The sequence below is a fragment of the Zonotrichia albicollis genome, chromosome 6 (assembly GCF_047830755.1).
Source record: "Zonotrichia albicollis isolate bZonAlb1 chromosome 6, bZonAlb1.hap1, whole genome shotgun sequence".
NCBI lineage: Eukaryota > Metazoa > Chordata > Aves > Passeriformes > Passerellidae > Zonotrichia > Zonotrichia albicollis.
In genome coordinates, this window is record NC_133824.1 from 23,822,779 (window position 1) to 23,840,512 (window position 17,734).

At 45.9% G+C, this 17,734-nt stretch overlaps 1 protein-coding gene and 2 long non-coding RNA genes across 13 annotated transcripts in view; 2 read left to right on the forward strand and 1 right to left on the reverse strand.

Moving 5' to 3' along the window:
• Nucleotides 1–11,410, reverse strand: part of MEIS2 (Meis homeobox 2) — a 173,745-nt gene extending 162,335 nt beyond the window's left edge. For 2 of the 11 annotated variants that reach the window (XM_074542773.1, XM_074542771.1), the window contains exons 1-7: nt 9,955–10,968; nt 9,470–9,502; nt 8,717–8,949; nt 6,935–7,076; nt 6,394–6,444; nt 5,596–5,646; nt 4,547–4,696 (exon numbers count right to left, since the gene is read on the reverse strand). In XM_074542773.1, coding sequence (XP_074398874.1) covers nt 4,547–4,696; nt 5,596–5,646; nt 6,394–6,444; nt 6,935–7,076; nt 8,717–8,949; nt 9,470–9,478 — 636 coding nt within the window. In that variant the 5' untranslated portion in view covers nt 9,479–9,502; nt 9,955–10,968. Of the gene's footprint in view, nt 1–4,546; nt 4,697–5,595; nt 5,647–6,393; nt 6,445–6,934; nt 7,077–8,716; nt 8,950–9,469; nt 9,509–9,954; nt 10,969–11,275 lie in introns of those variants that run through there. The other 9 variants (XM_074542780.1, XM_074542779.1, XM_074542777.1 and 6 more) reach the window with 6 other exon arrangements.
• Nucleotides 4,448–7,122, forward strand: LOC141729353 (uncharacterized). Its single transcript, XR_012580797.1, has 2 exons — nt 4,448–5,032; nt 5,849–7,122. It is a non-coding gene; the product is annotated as an uncharacterized LOC141729353 (long non-coding RNA).
• Nucleotides 11,411–11,574: 164 nt separating the features above from the next.
• On the forward strand, nt 11,575–17,192 carry LOC141729352 (uncharacterized). The gene is made up of 2 exons (XR_012580796.1): nt 11,575–12,925; nt 14,394–17,192. It is a non-coding gene; the product is annotated as an uncharacterized LOC141729352 (long non-coding RNA).
• The last annotated feature ends 542 nt before the right edge of the window (nt 17,193–17,734 follow it).

The following is a 17,734-nucleotide window of genomic DNA, read 5'->3' on the forward strand; positions in this document are numbered from 1 at the left end:
TTCATCTAGACTGATAGACAACTCAAACCAAAAGGGATCACAGTTATCAAATAGGTACCGAAAAACATTATTGGTTCAGTTTGAGAGAACAGAGTTTAAAGTTAAAACACTCAAATTTGAGACTTCAGCTATTGACAGAAGTGCACCTTGGCCCATCTTGGAAAGTTCCTGATGCTCTTTGCCCCTTCAGAAGGCACTACAAAAAAAAAAAAGAAAGAAAGGGCCTACAGCAATGTCCTAAGTCTTGAGGAACATTCTAAGTTTGCCTTATTATTGTTGCAGTTAGATACTTAGTTTTCCTTCTGACACTACAGACAGAAAGGGCACCTTTGGGGTCTAATCTGGTGTTTCTCAAAACTCCCACTGAAGCCCAAAAAAGTGTGGGATACCTGCAGACTTAGCATCAGGCCCCCAGTTGCTTCTTCATTACTCAGTGAAATCTTACCTGAAGATTTAATTATATTCCTGGAACAGGTATGTACTACACTATTTTTATTTTTTCTAATCTGCAAAATGTCAGGAATTTGCACAGACCATTCTTTTAGGAGAAATATTAAAGAAATGTTAAATTGTCTGGATATCCAAAAGTACAAAATAAAGTATCTCCTCATGTGAGAGCAGAAAGTTTTAATATTCAGACTAATCTTTCTCTTCTACGGCTAAGATGTTGGATTTCTAATCTGACAAGAGTCTTTTTTTATAAAAGACATGTATGTATATTTCTGTCTGTTTTAACGATATTTTAGGAATTATGATCTGTATATTATTACCTCTGAGCTACAAAAGCATATGAACAAATATTGAAAAGACTGTTCCCACAAAAGCCAGCGGAAGGATAGCCATAAATTTCTGTGGGAGAATTACTGGGCTTCAAAACAGGTTTGGACTAAAGGAAGAATTGTATCACACCAGGTGAGACCAGCTACAAAAGAAGTGTAATTAAAGTAAAAAATGTTATAATATGTTCAAAAAAAAGTTTAAAATCTCCAAATTTTATGAGCATCATGTTTTTCAAATTTGAATAGCTTGAAATATGAAAAAAAAAAATCTGCAAACAATCTCATCAGACATGTTAGGCTGAACACAGAATTCAGGATAGTGTCTGGGATGTTTAGCTGAACAATAATAAATTGTCTGCACTGGGAAAACGAACTTGAACTGCAGCTGCAAAGGCTTTTTTTCCCACTTTTCTTATCTTTTTTTCCCCCTAACTAATCTGGTTCAGCCAGGGCATAGCTGTAATTACTTTCTTCCCATCTACAGCTAATACCTCAGAGCAATAAAAAAAAACAAGGGTGTTAAAAATTCAAGCACTAATTATGGGCTGTTATATTTACTAAACACAGCAGAGTAATAACAAAAGTTTCAGCTTCTTGTGGCCAGCACTACTCTGTTTGATCTACCATGTCCCTGGACCCTTTACACTAACTATATTACATAACAGTTAATAGCGCACTAAACTAAAATTCAATAAACACATTTATTACCAAACATGTACAGCACAACAACTTTCAGCTGTTTCCTTTTTTTTCAGCACAGGTGTATCTCTGAAGAGTTCATTCCTTTGTTGTTTTTGGGTTTGGTTTCCAATTAAGTTATATAAGTAACAGTGCAGTAGATTTTGAAAGGGGAAGCATGCAATATTTGAGTACCCCATTTAAAGTGTTATGGTAAATATTGGCTAATCCTACAATTCTTTTGGTTATTTTCCTTCATGCCAGTTTTGAGGTCTAGGAAAACAATAAAGCTGAGAGCTGCCTTAGTTCCTAATTCAGCTCTGCCCCTACATTCACACTAAACACACAGAGGGTAGCTTTACACCACTTAATAACAATAGAGGGGTATGGATTTTTGGGGTGTCAAACAGCTGTCACAAACTGTCACCTCCACAAGAGAAACCTTGGCACACAACAAATTAACCTACACTTCTTTTGGGCTATCATTATTCATAGCCAATCAGTTGAAATGCTCCTAGTATTTCATGTGCAAATAAAACCATGAGGGGAAGACCCGCAGATCAGAATAGTGGGCCAATACATAAAACAGAGGAAACAACATGCTGTCTCTGTCCTTCTGAAGTGGCTCATCATCACCCCTACACCAACTTTCACCAAATGAGATCTAGCCTAAGGCTATATATTAAATATGCATATCAAGGCAAATGAAAAAAAAATAAACCTGGAGAGCCAAATTGGACAAATTTGCATGCTTGAACTGCTACATTTTCAGGTAGATGCTCAGAAATGATAGCTCATTTTTTAATAGACTTGCATGTTTATATTATCCGGTTTTTTAAAGCTTTTCCTTTTCTGTGAATAAAGATGCATTTCTTTCTGCTGGAACATTGTACAGTGCAAATATAAAACATGGTAGTTTGACTAAGCTATAAAAAGGTGTTAAAGTTTTGTCAGGAAAACAAGCTAATATACAAAAAAAAAAAAAAAAATCCAATAAGGAGACACATTTCCCAAAACGCATGAATAAAATGTAACTATGTGATACAACTCTTCATTTCCCAGTTGGTGTTCTGGTTGCACAAATTATTGCTTCCTTTCAAAACAAATAGCAGGGGGCTAAAGTAAAAATGTTATAGCTCAAATCTCCAGGAAGTAAAAGGCTTTAAATTATAATACCCAATGAAGTGGTAAACCCTAACGGGTGCAAGACAAATGGGTTGTCATATTTATTTGAGTTTGTTTTTGGGGCCACAAAAGCAAGAGGAGATTCTTCTTGGGGAAGATAATAGTTACCAAATTATCAAAATGCTAACCCCCTCCACTCCTGTCCTATCATTGTGTGTGAATTTAAATATTATAATGGAGCACTGCAAATTGGCTTGAGCATTTGCCATCTGCCAGAAACCCTAAACAGGCTAGTTTATCTAATCTCTTCAATATAAACATAAGCATGCTCCATTTCTACACTTCCACTTGAAACACACTCTTGTAAAGAAACTGTATTGGAGAAACATGTATTTTTTTTCTGTTTCTCTAAATTTTACACAGTGACTCACTATCTTTCAGGTTGCCACTCATTTCAATTTCTTTCCTAGTACTCTCCCAGAATACTTATGCCCACGAATTTAAGGTTGTAAAATGCCATGAAACAAATATTTTTGAAATTGTGTCATGCCTCATGGAGTTTATTACCTACGTCTGAGTTAGCTGAAGGAGATAAACTTTAAGGAAGACCTGCATACTTTTTTTTCTCTCAAAATAATAGATTTAAAATGTAAACCAGCACAAACCCTGTCATGCAATGTTTACTGAATACAAATGAGAAAATGAAAGCTAAGGCTTGGGTCCAAAAATATTTCCCATAACTAAGCCACGCCAGAAGGGGGACATTCAGAATAATTTATTATTATTTTATTTCCCAATTCAGCTTCAGTCCAGGTCTAATGTAATTACCAAATACACACAAAAACAACATGTTTTCAAAGGAAACAAAAGCTCCTAGAAAGCTCATTCTCCCTGGGCTTCCAGCTACTCTTAACACACTGGGAAATAAAGGCAGGCGCCTGTGCAGAAAGCATGGTTAACTTCACACCGGGTGTTAAATTAATATTTCAACCGCTAAAATATTAGACTCTATCATTTAGATTATTAGTTCAATTGAATCTGAAACTGTATAAACCCCTTTGCCCCCCAGGGATGCGTTCCTATAAATAAAGTGGAATTCACACCCACCCTTTTCAACCAGAGCTATTCCTTTCCTTTTCTGCTGTACCAGCTGCAATCTTTCCCTCCACATCCCCAAGTCTCTCTGCATCTACGTCTTTTGAAGGATCAGAGGAGCCACTCCAAAACTCAGAAAAAACAAAGGCACTCTCCTTTCATGCACACCAATGTTCAGTACTACACACATTACACTAATTCACCAACTCCTAAAGTGTTAAAATCAACCGCTAACCTACGGTTACTCAATCATCATTCTCTCCAACTTTCTGTAATACATTGTTAATAATTGCTTCATCAAGGTTACTGTCTTTTATTATGAAGATGCTTCAGGCGTTTGGCAATAAGTCCATATTCTGACAATAAGTTGCTATAAAGCAAAAGCATTGGAAACTCTAATGTGCTAACCCCTTTTTTTAATGTAGTGTAGTATTGCCAATAATTCTCATCACTTGTCATCCCCACGAGAGGGGAGGGGGGAGCATATCAGCAAACTTTCTTCCTAACTTTCTTGTCTGTGTTTCCTTACATTGATGCATTGATTACAAAGTTGGCAAAGAACAGGAGAAAGCACTGATCCCCACATCAAACCAACAGTTTGCTAGCTCTCCAAGCCGCCCAGACTAGGAAACTTTACAAACCATTGCAAACTCGATGTTTTACAGATGAAAACTGAAGGAGTCTTTTGCATTTCTACAACTTTGCAAAGCGAAAGGGAAGAAAGTTTGAAGATGGGATTCAAGCTTGCAGGAGGTTAAGGTAGTAACAATATTAACAGACAACAGCAGCAAAGCAAGGAAATCCAGAACAGGTCCTCTAAGCAGGTTAAAAACTTTAAAAAGTGTCATAAAGAAAACAGAAGGACTTACATGGTCGGCTAAATTTGTGGAAGATCCTGAGAGTTCTTCATGGTCTGATTTGGAGCTGCCATCCCTTTCATCAATAACGAGGTCTATTGGCATTTTTCCTTTCAAACAACTAATGTACCGATGGCAGAAATTATCACACAATTCATGAACCTGAAAAGAATAACAAGAATAATAGAATCAATAATGGCTAAATATCGTGTTTCGGCACTTTTTTTTCTTTTTTTTGTAACAAGTTCAACCCTCTGATCTACTCCACAAGTAACTCTAAGTAACTCTAATTAAGGGGGACAATAGTTGAAGGCAAGGAAACAATAGAGAAATTGTTGCAGCACATATTATTCTCTGGAGACTTGCTGCAGCAACAAGTTAGAGAGAGAGGTAGTGGGCTCGGACTTGAGTGCTGAAGAAAATCGGATTTGGTGATAACATCGGAACACTGGGAGCTGGACCCAGGTGGTATGTCCGGAGCATACACAACCCAGACAGGTACAACTAGTCACTCGGGACGGGATCAGTTTAAACCAGGGCTAAAAAAAGGTCTAAATGGCCGGGAGCAGTAAAATGAAGCTACTTGCTGAGGTTGTGGGAAGAGCCATTCTTGTCCCAGGGCACAGCCCCTGCCCACGCCTGCAGGGGCCCCTGCCTCTTCCAAACATTTAGTCCTTGCTTGGGGTTAATGTGCCTGCCAGAGCCGGAGAGGAGAACGAGTGGTTTCATTTCTTTTTGTTAAATATAATATTTCTGGGAGGGAAAAAGAGCTTCTACTGAGGGAAGGAGTAAGAAGGATGAAAGGGGTTTAATATTTAATATTTGTAAATATTGAAATTGCACACACACAAAAAGGGGAAAAACGGTCTGGGCAAGTCTGTCGGGTGTCACATGCTCTGATGGCACAGGTTACGGTGTCATAATACATTACCCCTATCTTCTCTGGCCGTGTTTACAAGTCAGCCCAAACAGTCGGGAGGAAGGGAGCTGGGGGGGGGCAGAGGGCGAGGGGAGAGGGGGCAGGGAATGGCGTGACCCCCGCCCACCTCCGTGGCTCTTACCTTTTCTAATTCCAGAAGATGAAACCTTAGTACTTGTATTGCTTGGATCATCTGCAAGAAAGTTTTGAGCAAGGAGTTACGTGGGAGACAGGCGCACGGGGGCTGGGCAGAGCGGCGAGCCCGAGTGGGAAAGGGGGAGAAGGGGATTGTCAGGGCGCGCGGTCATTATACAGGATTTTAGCTCATTGGTCACGCTTTAACAATTTTGATCAACTTTAACCTAAACACTTGATTTTTATCATATTTATTCCAGGAGCGGTGATTAGCGCTTTATTACGCGATCTTGGAGAAAACCTCTTCCTCTCCTCGTTCCCCTCAGCACCCCGGCCCTCATCCCTGAGGGTTCGCAGAGAAGTCAAACACACGCTCCCACCCCCACCCCCGCCCGCAGGAGAAAGGGGGGGTGAATGTGTGTTTGAATAGTTTGGCATCTTCTTTACAAGCGGATTTAGGCACTTTGAATATTGAAATCGTTCACATTAGCAAAAGAATTACATTAGAAATCTCCAGCTCTCTCTTCTTAAGCAGTTACTTCCTTCACTTTTAGCTTCCCGTGGCTTTCAAACTCAGCTTTGCAATGCATTGGGGCTTGAGACTTTGCTCTGACTGGCTCTAAGAATAAAGCTCTTTGAAGCCCCTTGACGGCAGCTTGCCGACCGGCGGGCGCCCCGCTCCCACGCCGGCGCACCCGGTGCCCGGCCCGGCCGCCGCTGCCCGGCCGCGCCGCTCGGCCCGCTCCGGGGCGGAGGGGTCGGCAAGGGCGACAGGGAGCGCGGTGGAAGAGGGAGCAGGCCTTACCAAATTGTCCAACTCTGGATTTGAAGAAAAAAGTGGCTTTTCGGCGCGGACCTGCAAGAAGAAGGAAAAGCGGCGTGAACTACAGCTGCTGTCTTTACTCCAGTAACCGGATCGCCCGAAAGGGGAAAATGCCTTTGACAGAACCGGCCGCTACCAAAATCCGGCCGAACGCTCCGGGTCACCGAGCTGCGGAGAGAAGCCCGCTCCCCTCCTGCCGGTCCGGCACTGAGCCGGCCGCCGGTCCCACGGGAGCCTTCTCCTGAGGGTCCCCTGCCTGCTTCCCTTCCAGAACTCGGCCGCAGCCACCTTTCCCTATGGCCAGCGCAGGAGGGCAAGGCCCGGCAGTGCCAGCCCGGCGGCGTGGAGGGGCGGCCGGCAGGGGGGAGCTCGGGGCCGGCCGGGCCAGCAGGGCGCACCCCTCCCGCCGAGAGGGGCGCGGGGAAAGGGGGCTGCCCCTCTGCCAGCGCGGCCGTGCGGGGCCGGGCGCGGAGGGAGCGGCGGGAGCGCTGTGAGGGCCGGGGGCGGGGGAGAGGTGCCCGACCTGTTTAGCGAAGACGGCGATGTCCTCGTTGAAGGAGTCGGAGGAGCAGACGTCCCCGCCGGCCACGCCGGGCTCCCGGGGCGTGCAGGTCGCCAGCTCGCACTTCTCAAAGACCAGAGCTAAGAGGGGGAACAACGGGTGCCTACCGGGCGGTGGCACACAAAGAGAGGGGAGGGGGTGGGGGAGAGGGGGAAAGAAGAGCTGTAATCAACAAGTATTTTTTTTCTTTAATGCCCGGACATACAGGCACGGACACACGGACACAGCCACACTCTGCAGTCTCACACTAACGCCCCGGGCAGAGCAGTGGAGGACCATACTTTGAAATAAAAATACTGGTTTTGGTGGTGAGCTGGCTGTTGTTGTTTTGTTTGTTTGGGGGTTTGGTTTTTCTTTTTAATTTTGAAATTGCAATGCCCGAGCCACATTCCCCGTGCAGTCCTCACCGACGAGGACAAAAGTGACCTCTCTAAACGCACAAGGCACCGAACGTGCTCAGCAGCAGCTCAACTGAGAATATTACACTTTTGCCACAGCTTAAAATACCGCAAAACCTGGAAGATCCCATCCCTACCCTCCAGCTATGACCTAAAACGAGAGTACAGCTAGGCAAACTGCAAACTACTTAATACGTAATTTTATTTTTCAAGGGGCCTGCTAACAAAAATGTGGTGAAGTTTCCTGGCTTAGGAAGCACAACCAAGTAAAATACCATCTGTCCAGATAAGTGAGCTGGGGAGGGGGTGGAGGAAGGGAGCACTTCGCGAAATATTTTCCCATAGTTGGTGTAGTCAGAAAAAAAAAAAATATCTGCGTGCTAAGTAGTAAGCATGCATTTGTTTCTTTTCCCCTTTGGTGTCTGATCAAGGCCCCACACTCTGTCATAGATGTTACTAGCTCTCCTTTTAGGATCAGTTAGTATTTTTTCCAAAAGGCACTGAAGGGAATCGGTGTCATTCCCTCCAAGCAAAGCCCTGGTGCAGGCTTGAGAAACCCTTGGGTATGGGTTTCTTTTTCCCCATGTTCTTTCTTTCTTAAATAGAAAATTCAGCTCATTGCCCCCAATATATTTATGTCTTCTGTGACTGGGAAGAGCTGCTTGCAAGAAGTGAATCCCTTTTATTCTTACTACCTTCCGCGATGTGAATAGCTCTTTATTTACAAAGTTGGAAGAGTGGTATTATGGCACAGAGAACACCAGAACAACACTTCTCCAACTAAAATCCAGAGCAATAAGAGTCTCTAACTCCTAAGTGGGGCCTTTCCAAGAAATTTAAAAAACCCCACGAGTAAGAAAAGAACCCCCCCCAAAAAAACCACAAAAGAGGAAAAAACCGATTAAATAAAAAAAGAAAAATGGAAGGACAAGGCAACACCACCTCTCTCCAACCCAGCCTCTGTCTGTTTTCCAGCGCCCATTTCCCGTGGGTGCTGGCACCTCAGTCGAGCCAGGCTGGGATCGCCCTGGTCCCGAGATCGCCCTGGTCCCGAGATCGCGGGCCACGGCGGTGCCACCGCGCGGGTCTCCCTCCCGAGCGGGCTGCCGGGGGCTGCTCTGCCGCCGTCTTCCCTCCGGGCTCTCGGGGCTCCCCCCGCCCCACTCCGCTCCGGGCCCGGCTGGCCGCTGCCGCCGCGGCCCCGCGGGAGCTCCCGCTGCCCGCCCCGCTCCGCTCCCGCTCCGCTCCGCTCCTGCCCCGGCCGCTCCGCTCCTGCCCCGGCCGCTCCGCGGGCACCCGCGCTGCGGGGCCGGGCCCTGGCGCCGGGCGGCCCGGCGGCACCTACCCGTAGATCGCATCCTTGTCCCGTTTCAGCGCGTCGTTGACAGCGGAGCCCATGCTGGCCGGCATGACATTGGGGTGCGGGGCGTGGGCGCCGTAGTGCTGTCCGGCGTGGAGCGGCGGCCCATGGTTGAGGTGGTGCACCGGGGGGATCGGCCGAGGGGCGTGGGGGTCCCCGTACATGGACGCCGGCACCCCTACTCCGTCCATCCCGCCGTAGTGGGGCAGCTCATCGTACTGTCAAAAAGCGGGCCGGAAGAGAAGAAAGAAAAAGAAAGAGGAGAAGAGAGGGGGGAATAAAAAAAACCAAACAAACAACAACAACAAAAGTCAGAAGAGAGTAAAGCACCCGGACAGACACAAACAGAGCAAAACAAAACAAGAACAGCCACAACAGAGAGAGAAATGCTAAAAATGAAATCAACTGGGACCGGGAGCAGAGGCTGGAGGGGCTGAAGAAGGAGTGGGGGTGCGAGAAGAGGTAAAAGGGGAAAGTGTGTTTGCCTGTCTGAGTGTGTGGGGGAAGATGGTCCTCTTCAGCACAGGCAGGAGAAACCCTAACAAGGAAACAGGGATGAAAAGGAAGGAAACGGAGGAGAGAAACTAGAGTTACTCTGCATTAGAAAAGAAGAAAAAAAATAAACAAGCTGAATCAAAACTAACTAGATAAATAAATCAACAGTAGAAAGGAGAGAGGAAAGGTAGGGTGTATCGGGAGGAGGGAGGTAGATAAAGGGGGAAATAATCTGAAAGTTACCAGAAACATTATTTAGTGGCAATTCCCCTTGTCCTTGTCACAGCCAGAGACAAAAAAAAAAAAAAAAAAAAAAAAAAAGAGAGAGAAAAAAAAAAGAGAAGCAGCTATATGTGTATACATATATATACATTCGTATATACACAGACACACATATGTATTTCTTAGTCTTTGCTAGGCAGCAGCAGTAGCGGCGACGGCAGCAGCAGCAGCAGCAGAGCAAGCTTTCCCCCGTGCTACTTAGCAGGCAGAGAGCAGGGAATTCGCGCTGCTGGGGAAAAAGCTAGAGAGGAAAAAAGCGTGGAACAATTGCAGAGAGACACACACACAGAGACACTCATGCACACACACAAAAAGCCAGAGAATAATTTTGCTGCTATTTTTTAATAGTGGCCGCCATCATCATCAGCAACAGAGGAGAGCAAATCGGACAGGCCCCTCTTAAGAGAGGATTTATATATAGGTAAGTGTTGGAGATTTAAACCTACCCTTTGCGCCATCAGTCTGCGCTCCAATAAACTCCTGGATGTGTCGTATATTTAATATCCCAGTCCAGCAAAGAAAGTGATTTAGAGTGAAGAAGATTCCTTTTTTTTTTTTTTTTTGCAACCCACTTATAGACTTCTCCTATCCTCCAATATGGGTAAATAATAGTAATAACAACAACAATAACAACAACAATATATAAAAAACAGTCAAGAACCACGATGAGTTTCTGTGTTTTCTTCTTTTTTTCTGTCTCTTTCTCTTTCCTTTTTCTGTCTCTCTTTTTCCTTTTTTCTTTCTCTACGCAAAAAAAAAAAAAAAAAAAAAAAAAAAATTGTCAAGCCCCCAAACTGAAGGTTACGATCGGCCCGTCAGCAACCCACATGTAACCAAACTGTCGTGTCTCATGGCTTTTTGCCACTCCAGCTGTCAATCAAAGCCAGGGAATGTCAAGGTAGTGAATGAATGATGGTTGATGATGATGAAGAAGAGAGGAGGAATCTTTTTAACCCCGGTTTCTTCTTCCAGTAACTCCGTGCTCGGGTTTTGCCTTTTAGGATCGCTTATAGGGTTGTTGGTTTTGGTTTTGTTTTGTTTTTTTCAAAGTACTTGTGAAGGGGGGTGGGGAAAGATGCGAAGAAAAATTGAATAGTTTGCAAAGCCCGGACTTCCCCCTCTCTCCTTTTTTTTTTTTTTTTTTCCTCCCGGCAGGTATTTTGTCTCCCTCTCTCCCTCACTCCCTGGGATGAGTGAGTGTCAGTAAGTGTTGGCAGGTTGGCTGCCGGCTGCCTTATAGAAGAGGCTCAGTTTTGCGGCGCTGATCGGCGGGAGAATGAAGTGACGGAACCCGGAAGTAGTGGTGGCCATAGCCAGTCCTGCAGCGCGGCGGCGGCGGCGGCGGGGAGCGGCGGCGGGGAGCGGCGGCGGCGGGGAGCGGCGGGGCGCGGCGGCGGGCGCGGGCGCGGGGCGGCGGGGCGCCCCAGCCGGCGGAGCGCCGGGGATGCGCAGCGCGGCGGCGGGGCGGCCGCGGCGCCGCGCGGGGGGAGCCGCGCAGCAGCCCCTGCCCCGAGCGAAGCACGGCGTGTAGGAAGGAGCGAGCGAGCGTGCGAGCGAGAGGGAGGGAGGGAGGGAGCGAGGGAGGGAGGAGGGAGGGAGGGAGCGAGGGAGGGAGCGAGGGAGGGAGGCAGGGGAGGAAGGACAGGGAGAGTGCGTGTGTGCGAGAGGGGGGGAGAGGCAGGGGAAACTGCAGAGAGCGAGAAGAAAAGTGCGGTAGAAGCCCGGCCCCGGGTCGGTTTGCGCTAGATTATTTGAGCAACCAAATACCTTCCGATTACCCGCGGCGTGGGGCGTCTGGCGGCGCGCGCGGGGCCGCTGCCTCGGGTCGGCGGCTCCGGCCGCTGCCGCGCGCGGTGCGCGAGCCCCGGGCACCGGGAGCTACAGCGCGCGGGGGGAGTGCGCGGAGCCGGTGCGGCCCCGGGCGCGGGGAGGCTGCTCCGGGCCCGCGCGCCCGGCCCCGCCGGCGCGCCGCAACGCCGGCCGCGCCGCTGCCCGCGGAGCGCTCATTGTGCGCCGCCAGCTACTAACGGACGTTCCGGGGCATGGGGAGAGCGCCTGGTGCAAACCGCGCCGGGCACCGCTCTTCATTAAGTGATCGCTGCTATCAAACACGCTCTGGATGTCTTGAAGGGGAGGGGGGGCGGGGAGAGGCGGAGGGAAGAGGGGGAAATCCCTTTTAGTTTTGCGATTAGGCTGCCAGGCTTTGTAAAGGGCTTAAAAACAAAGTCTTGCTCAGTCTTTTGTAGGAGAGATCCAGATGTTATGTAGATTTCTGTTTGCGTGTTCGTTTTGAGCGGATCCGGCGGTGAGCGCAGTATTTACGTGTGTGTGTTGCTGGACTTTACCGTTTATCGACGTTGCGCTTGTGGAATGTATGCTGGAGTATTAGCTCGGTAATGCCTTCTAATGGTAGTGCTAATTACAGTGGGGTTATTTAGCAAATTAAGTGAGATGATGCATCCCCCCCCCCCCACCCTTGAGTACCGAATGAACTTTTCCGAACGCACAGGCACACACACACACACACGCGCGTTAATTTTGGTGCGTTTCTCTCGCCCAATCACTTCGCTGAAGCTACACCATGCCTTACCTCAGAGCAGTCAATTACCAAAGCTACCCGGGATCATCAATCATGGGGGATGCTTGAAGTTTAGGGGAGGAGCGATGGTCAAACTATCGATTGCTGCAGTTTTGTCCTCCCCAACCCCCCACCCTCGTTCACGGTCCCCTGCACATAAAATCTAAAACAGACTATCCCGTTAATAGTGGAATTTATCAATGATTATGTACCCGTTTGTGAATGTGGCCTCATACATAGATGGCTTTTGAAAATACACTGCAGAAAATATATTATTCCGTTAGATTTTGGTTTGCTTTGCTTTTTGTGGTGATGACGATGCTTTTCAGAGGTTTTTTTTTTTTTAACTTTAAGAAAATGACTCAAGGGGTAGTTATAGATATTTGGCCTGATTTTAATAGGCGAAGGGAATGAGCTCCAGAGGTCAATAAACCCCTCCAAAATGATGAATGATTGAGTACCTGTGATGATGATAGTGATTACCGGAGCAATTAAACAGTTTGATTAAATGAGCCATCATAACAATGATGTCTGCGGGAAATCAGCCCTCACGTATAAAGAAAGATAGTGTGGAGAGCTGACAAACGCCAGTGGGCATTCCTGCATGTTCCGCTAGCGCCGAGCCCTGCAGAGCAGGGCTGTATTTACAAATATGAGAGGAATACGGAGAAAAGTCCCTCTCCTACTTAGAGGCAGAGTTGCACCCTGCTTAAAACCCGCCAGAAGCCGGAGAGCAGACACGGGGTTTTCTTTTTCCTAGAGGATCTCCTCCAAGATTAAAGCTAGTCCTAAGAGCAACCGAATTGCTGTGACTGACTTTCACGGGACTGTAAAGAGAGGTGAGTAGAAGAGCCCTTAGTATGTAGATCTCTTTCAAGCAGTGGTTAAGTCAATTCATTTCGCAGGGAAAAAGCCAGTCTTCTTGTGCAGTATTTTATACTCTGTCGTATAAATCGGTAACGTAATTCAAGATATTCATGGTAATGAATGCTTGGCTAATCCTTTGGGTGCGCGGAGACCTACAGAGCAGTAGGTTATGCAAATCCTTTCCTACTTTTACAGCTGTAGTTTTCTAGCAGATTTTTTTTTTTAAGAGATCTAGTCATCTCATCGGTGAATGTTATTTGGGGTTTTTTTCCCCTTCTTTCTTCCCCCTCCCTTCCCCATCCCCCCCCCCCCCCCCGCCCCGTGCCCCAAAGAAGCCAGATTTCTCAACTTGCATGGAATCATTTGCTTGTGATGCAGCCAGCTTAGAAGACGCGGTTCAAATATTTGTAGCTTCCAAGCTTGTTTTTTAACCGTGGCAGTGCAAACCCAGAGCCTTGTCTCTTGAGATACACAAATGTGCCTCTTTTGAAATAGTTTCAGTATCACCAAAGAAGACGTCTTTCCTTATAAACTGTCTGTGCAAAAGTAATCTGGCTACATTTAAGGCTCCATGCATTTTTTTTAGACCTCAGGCTGTAAGAGAAGTTCATCAATTTTCTTCTCAAAAAAAGTTAGATTACTTGGCTCCCATAGAAGAAATTATTTTATTGCTTAGTATATAATTTTATACCACTTTTTTTTTTGCTAATTCTATTTTTCGCAAAGTCTCTGTAGATCTCAGTGGCCCTAAGAAATTCTGAGAAAACAGACTAAAAGCAAAGCTGAAAAAAAGCAGCCAAAGACTTGTGCAGTGTTCAGTGCTGCTCCTTTCAATTGTTTAATTTTTTTCCCCCTCCTAAACTAATTAACCCCCTGCGTTGTCTTGCCCTGCTGTGCATGTTTGTAATCTGGGACAGGGACCAACTTTTAAAAATTATTTTAACTTGATAGAAAGTGAAATTTCATATAGTAAATGAAGATCTTTCATGTTCCTCCTGTGTCTTTTTTTTCTTCCACGTGAAAAGAGTTGAAGCCTTTTTCCTCATCACTATCCCACTGGATTAAAGCACACAGAGAAGGTGGTTTATAAAGCGCTACAGTTTAGCCATTAAAAAGGGATCTCAATTTAGCGCCCTTAAGTGAATGTACTCATGTATTAACAAAGATGCTGTTGGGAACTCGGAGGAAAATGGGATACGTGCGTGCAGAGGGTGAGAGCTTTCACATACTTAGGTGATTTTTTTATTTACCCCCCCCACCCCAGCTAGTGACATTTCTTTTTTTAAAAAAAAAGTAATTCGGGAAAATTAAAATGGCTAATTTCCATTTCTCCTGCATCACTTTCAGAGCGAGGGCTGTTTTCAGGAAAAGTGTAGGATAGATACGAGTCGGGGTGGTGCCTGGGTTTTTTCCTTTTTTTTTTTTTTTTTTTTTTGATAGATCGGCTCAAAAGTCCAAAGAGAAATGAGGTGTCCGGTATGGAAGTGCATCTCAGTCAACCGCCAGCTCCTTTTGCCGAGGCTGGAAATGGTTTTAACAGGCGGTAAAATTTCATCTTGTGGTGTCAAATTGGGGTCAGTTTGGGGTTAGCGCTCTCAGTGTCCGAGCAGGAGCTGTCCAGCTGTGTGGGGATTCATTAAGGGCAAAAGATCCGTTTCAAGAAAAACAATACAAAGACAATCAGAGGGCTAAAGATCCTCTTCAAATCGCATTTTACAAGTGCACCAGAACAAATATGGATGCTGAAACCTATTCCCTTCAAACTCCCAAATCGGCTTCTTAGCCCTTGGAGGGAGCGAGAGAGAAAATCCTCTAAAGTTAAGAAGAGTCTGTTTTCAATCAGCCTTTCCGAAGTGTGGCATCTTAGTCCTTTGCTGGCTTTGAGACATGCCTCTCTTGCTTGCTCGTTACATCTCTCCCTCCCTCCCTCTCTCTCTCTTTTTCCACAGCCTTGCAAAAGCGGATGGCACAACAGGTAATATTTCAGATTTCAAGAATAAATCCCACCGGAGACCTTAAACCGCTGTTTTGCACGCGCGTGTGCTCCTATCACAAGATTTAATGCAAATAGTAAATTTTTGGGGGGAAACAAGCCATGCTTGCACGAAATCCTATTGTACCCTGTAGGAAATTTTGAGCTCTCCGTGTAGGTGATCCTCCGGTCCGATGGGTAATTTAGGCTAGATTTACTTTCCGGTTCTTAGCACTTGTGGAAAGCACCTATTGCTAATCTGGTTTATTAAATTCGCACGGTTTAAATCCTCTTAACTTCCCTACATCTGTTAGGACAATTGACGCCTTGCTACAGGGACAAATAACTTGAACCTTAATCTTGTTTGTAACTTTATTCAATGTTTGTTTGTTTGTGTGCTGAGTTCAAGTATTTTGGAGGATGCCATTGTGTTCGGTAACACGTAGACTGCATTTGAAAGCAAAACTCCTCTTAGACAGGTCAAGGATATCATGGAACACAGCGAAAAATTTAACATATTCGAACTGGCTTTTTATCTCGAACTATCATTCTAGGCAACGGGTCATAATAAATGAAGAAAGCAATCTGCCTGATAAAATATGCACGCGGGACACCACCGTGACACCGTAGTGAAATTCACGTGAATTTTACTTTTTGTTTTGCTTGCAAGACGAAGTGTGGAGTTTAAATAGTACTTATTTCTTTTTATAATCAGGATTGTGCCACAGTTAAATTCCTACCCCAAACCCGCTCTTTACCACACTCTCCTTTGCCCTTACGGTTGTTTTTTACAACTTCAGTCACTTTTTATTCGTCTCAGCACTCTTTGATTCGCCTCCGACTTCCCGCAGCTGCAAGACTTTCGAGGTCCCATCTCGGGTGCCCCTGTGAAATCATGCACGTTTTAGCTTCTGCAGATCACTGGGTTCATTTAGCTCCTCACCCTGATCCCCCCGGCTGCCGGCGGTGTACTTCGTTTTTCAGTAACGTGTTATTATTTGTCGAAAATCTTTCTAGTCCTGAAAGTCAATGGTAGCCCATCACGGTGAACTTTTCTTGACCTCGACTGTGGTATGACTGAGATCTTTGGGAGCTGGATTAGGAAGAGGTTCATTTACCTGTTACTTCTCTTTTTACTCCTTATCCCACCCCTCCGCATTTTTCTTTTTTTTTTTTTTTTGTTTTTTTAGGGGGAAGCCCCCGGCCCCGCAGGAGACAGGCCCGCCGCGGGTTGGCCCTGCCGTGCGGAGCGCGGTGTGCCCGCGGCCCGGGGCCGTGCGCGGCGCTGCCCCGGCGGGGCTGCCATCCACCCACCCATCCATCCATCCACCCATCCCTCCATCCATCAGCGGCCCTCTAGCGCTATCTGGCGGGGCTCCAGCCCAGCCCGAGCCGCCGGGGCCGGGCACGGGGCTCGCTCCCGCCGCGCAGCTCAGCGGCCCCCGCGGGACGTGGTGAGGCCCAGTGCCGGGTTCCATCCCTGAGAGGCCAAACCCGCCGCGGGAAGGGGCAGAGGGATGAACCCCTTCCCGTTTGGCCGGCTTATGTCAAGCGGGTGGGTGCGAAGCGCTAAAGTTAGGGAAGAGGTGGGATTTTTTTTTTTTTTTAAATTATGTTATTAAGGCTGGAATGTTTGTAAAAGTGGGATGTTTGTAAAAGTGGAGACCGTAAACAGTCGACGTGTATTTCCATCACACACCAGAGAGGAAGAAAAAAAGAAAGAAAAAAAGAAAACAACCAAAAACCTGACAGGGTTTCCCACTAATACTGTTTGCACTGGGTAGTCAAAAATCTAGTTTGCAATTGTTTAAAGAATCCCGAAGTATGTAAAAAAATTTAATCTTTCCAGTATAACATGGTAACCAAAAGGACAGTTAGGGCAAAGTAAATGGCTTTAGGATGATATCAGAGAATCCGCAAAGGCTTCAAACTCTGCTCAGAGCTCTGCTCTAGCTCACTCAAAATATCCCCTTTTGTTCTCCAGCTGCCTGTAAAACTCCAGAAGAGGAGCGCTCTCATTTTTACACTGGAGTTCTCGGTCCGGAGAGAACAATATACTCCTACCTCTTTTGAAATGATCCGGAGACTCTCACAACACACAGGCAATCACTCGAAGCACGAATTTCCTTTTTTTTTTTTTTTTTTTTTTCCAAGAACTGCTCGGCCCATTGTTTGAAGTGGGATTCAGTGCAGAGCCCAAAGAGAAAAGGAAAAAAAAAAATCCTGAGAGCCCGGCTTGGTATTGCACAGAGAGAGAGCTGACAAAATATTATAGCGTGTTTCCTAGAAGTACATGGTGAGAGCCGGCGGTGTGTTCCCGAAAAGAGGTTGCTTTTTATTCCCACCACCACCCCCCTCAAGATTGTGATCGTCTTTGTATGTCTTTCTTTTGATCCCACAAAGAGAATGCAATACACATATATGTGTTTGCTCTCCATACAAGAAATGCCATACAATGGAATATGTGGCCGGTTAGTCCTCATAATGCTTAGTTTTGCTGTAATTAATTGAAAACAGTTATTAGGTCGTCATTGGCAATAGCGTAAATAATTGCAGCAGATTTTTACTTAAAATTGACCGGTCATAGAGTGATAGATCGATTCGAGGTATAAAAATGATGTATCAAAACATCAATGTCGATTATTTGAAATATTGTAGTCGAATCTTTTTATTGCTTCATCGGTTAAGTGTCTGAAAGTGCTGTGTTCCAACATATATTTATGTTGTCAATACTGTCAAAACTGTCAGTTTTATTACAGTGGATTTGTAATACATTTCGGATTTGCTCATTTACATAAAATGTCCACCT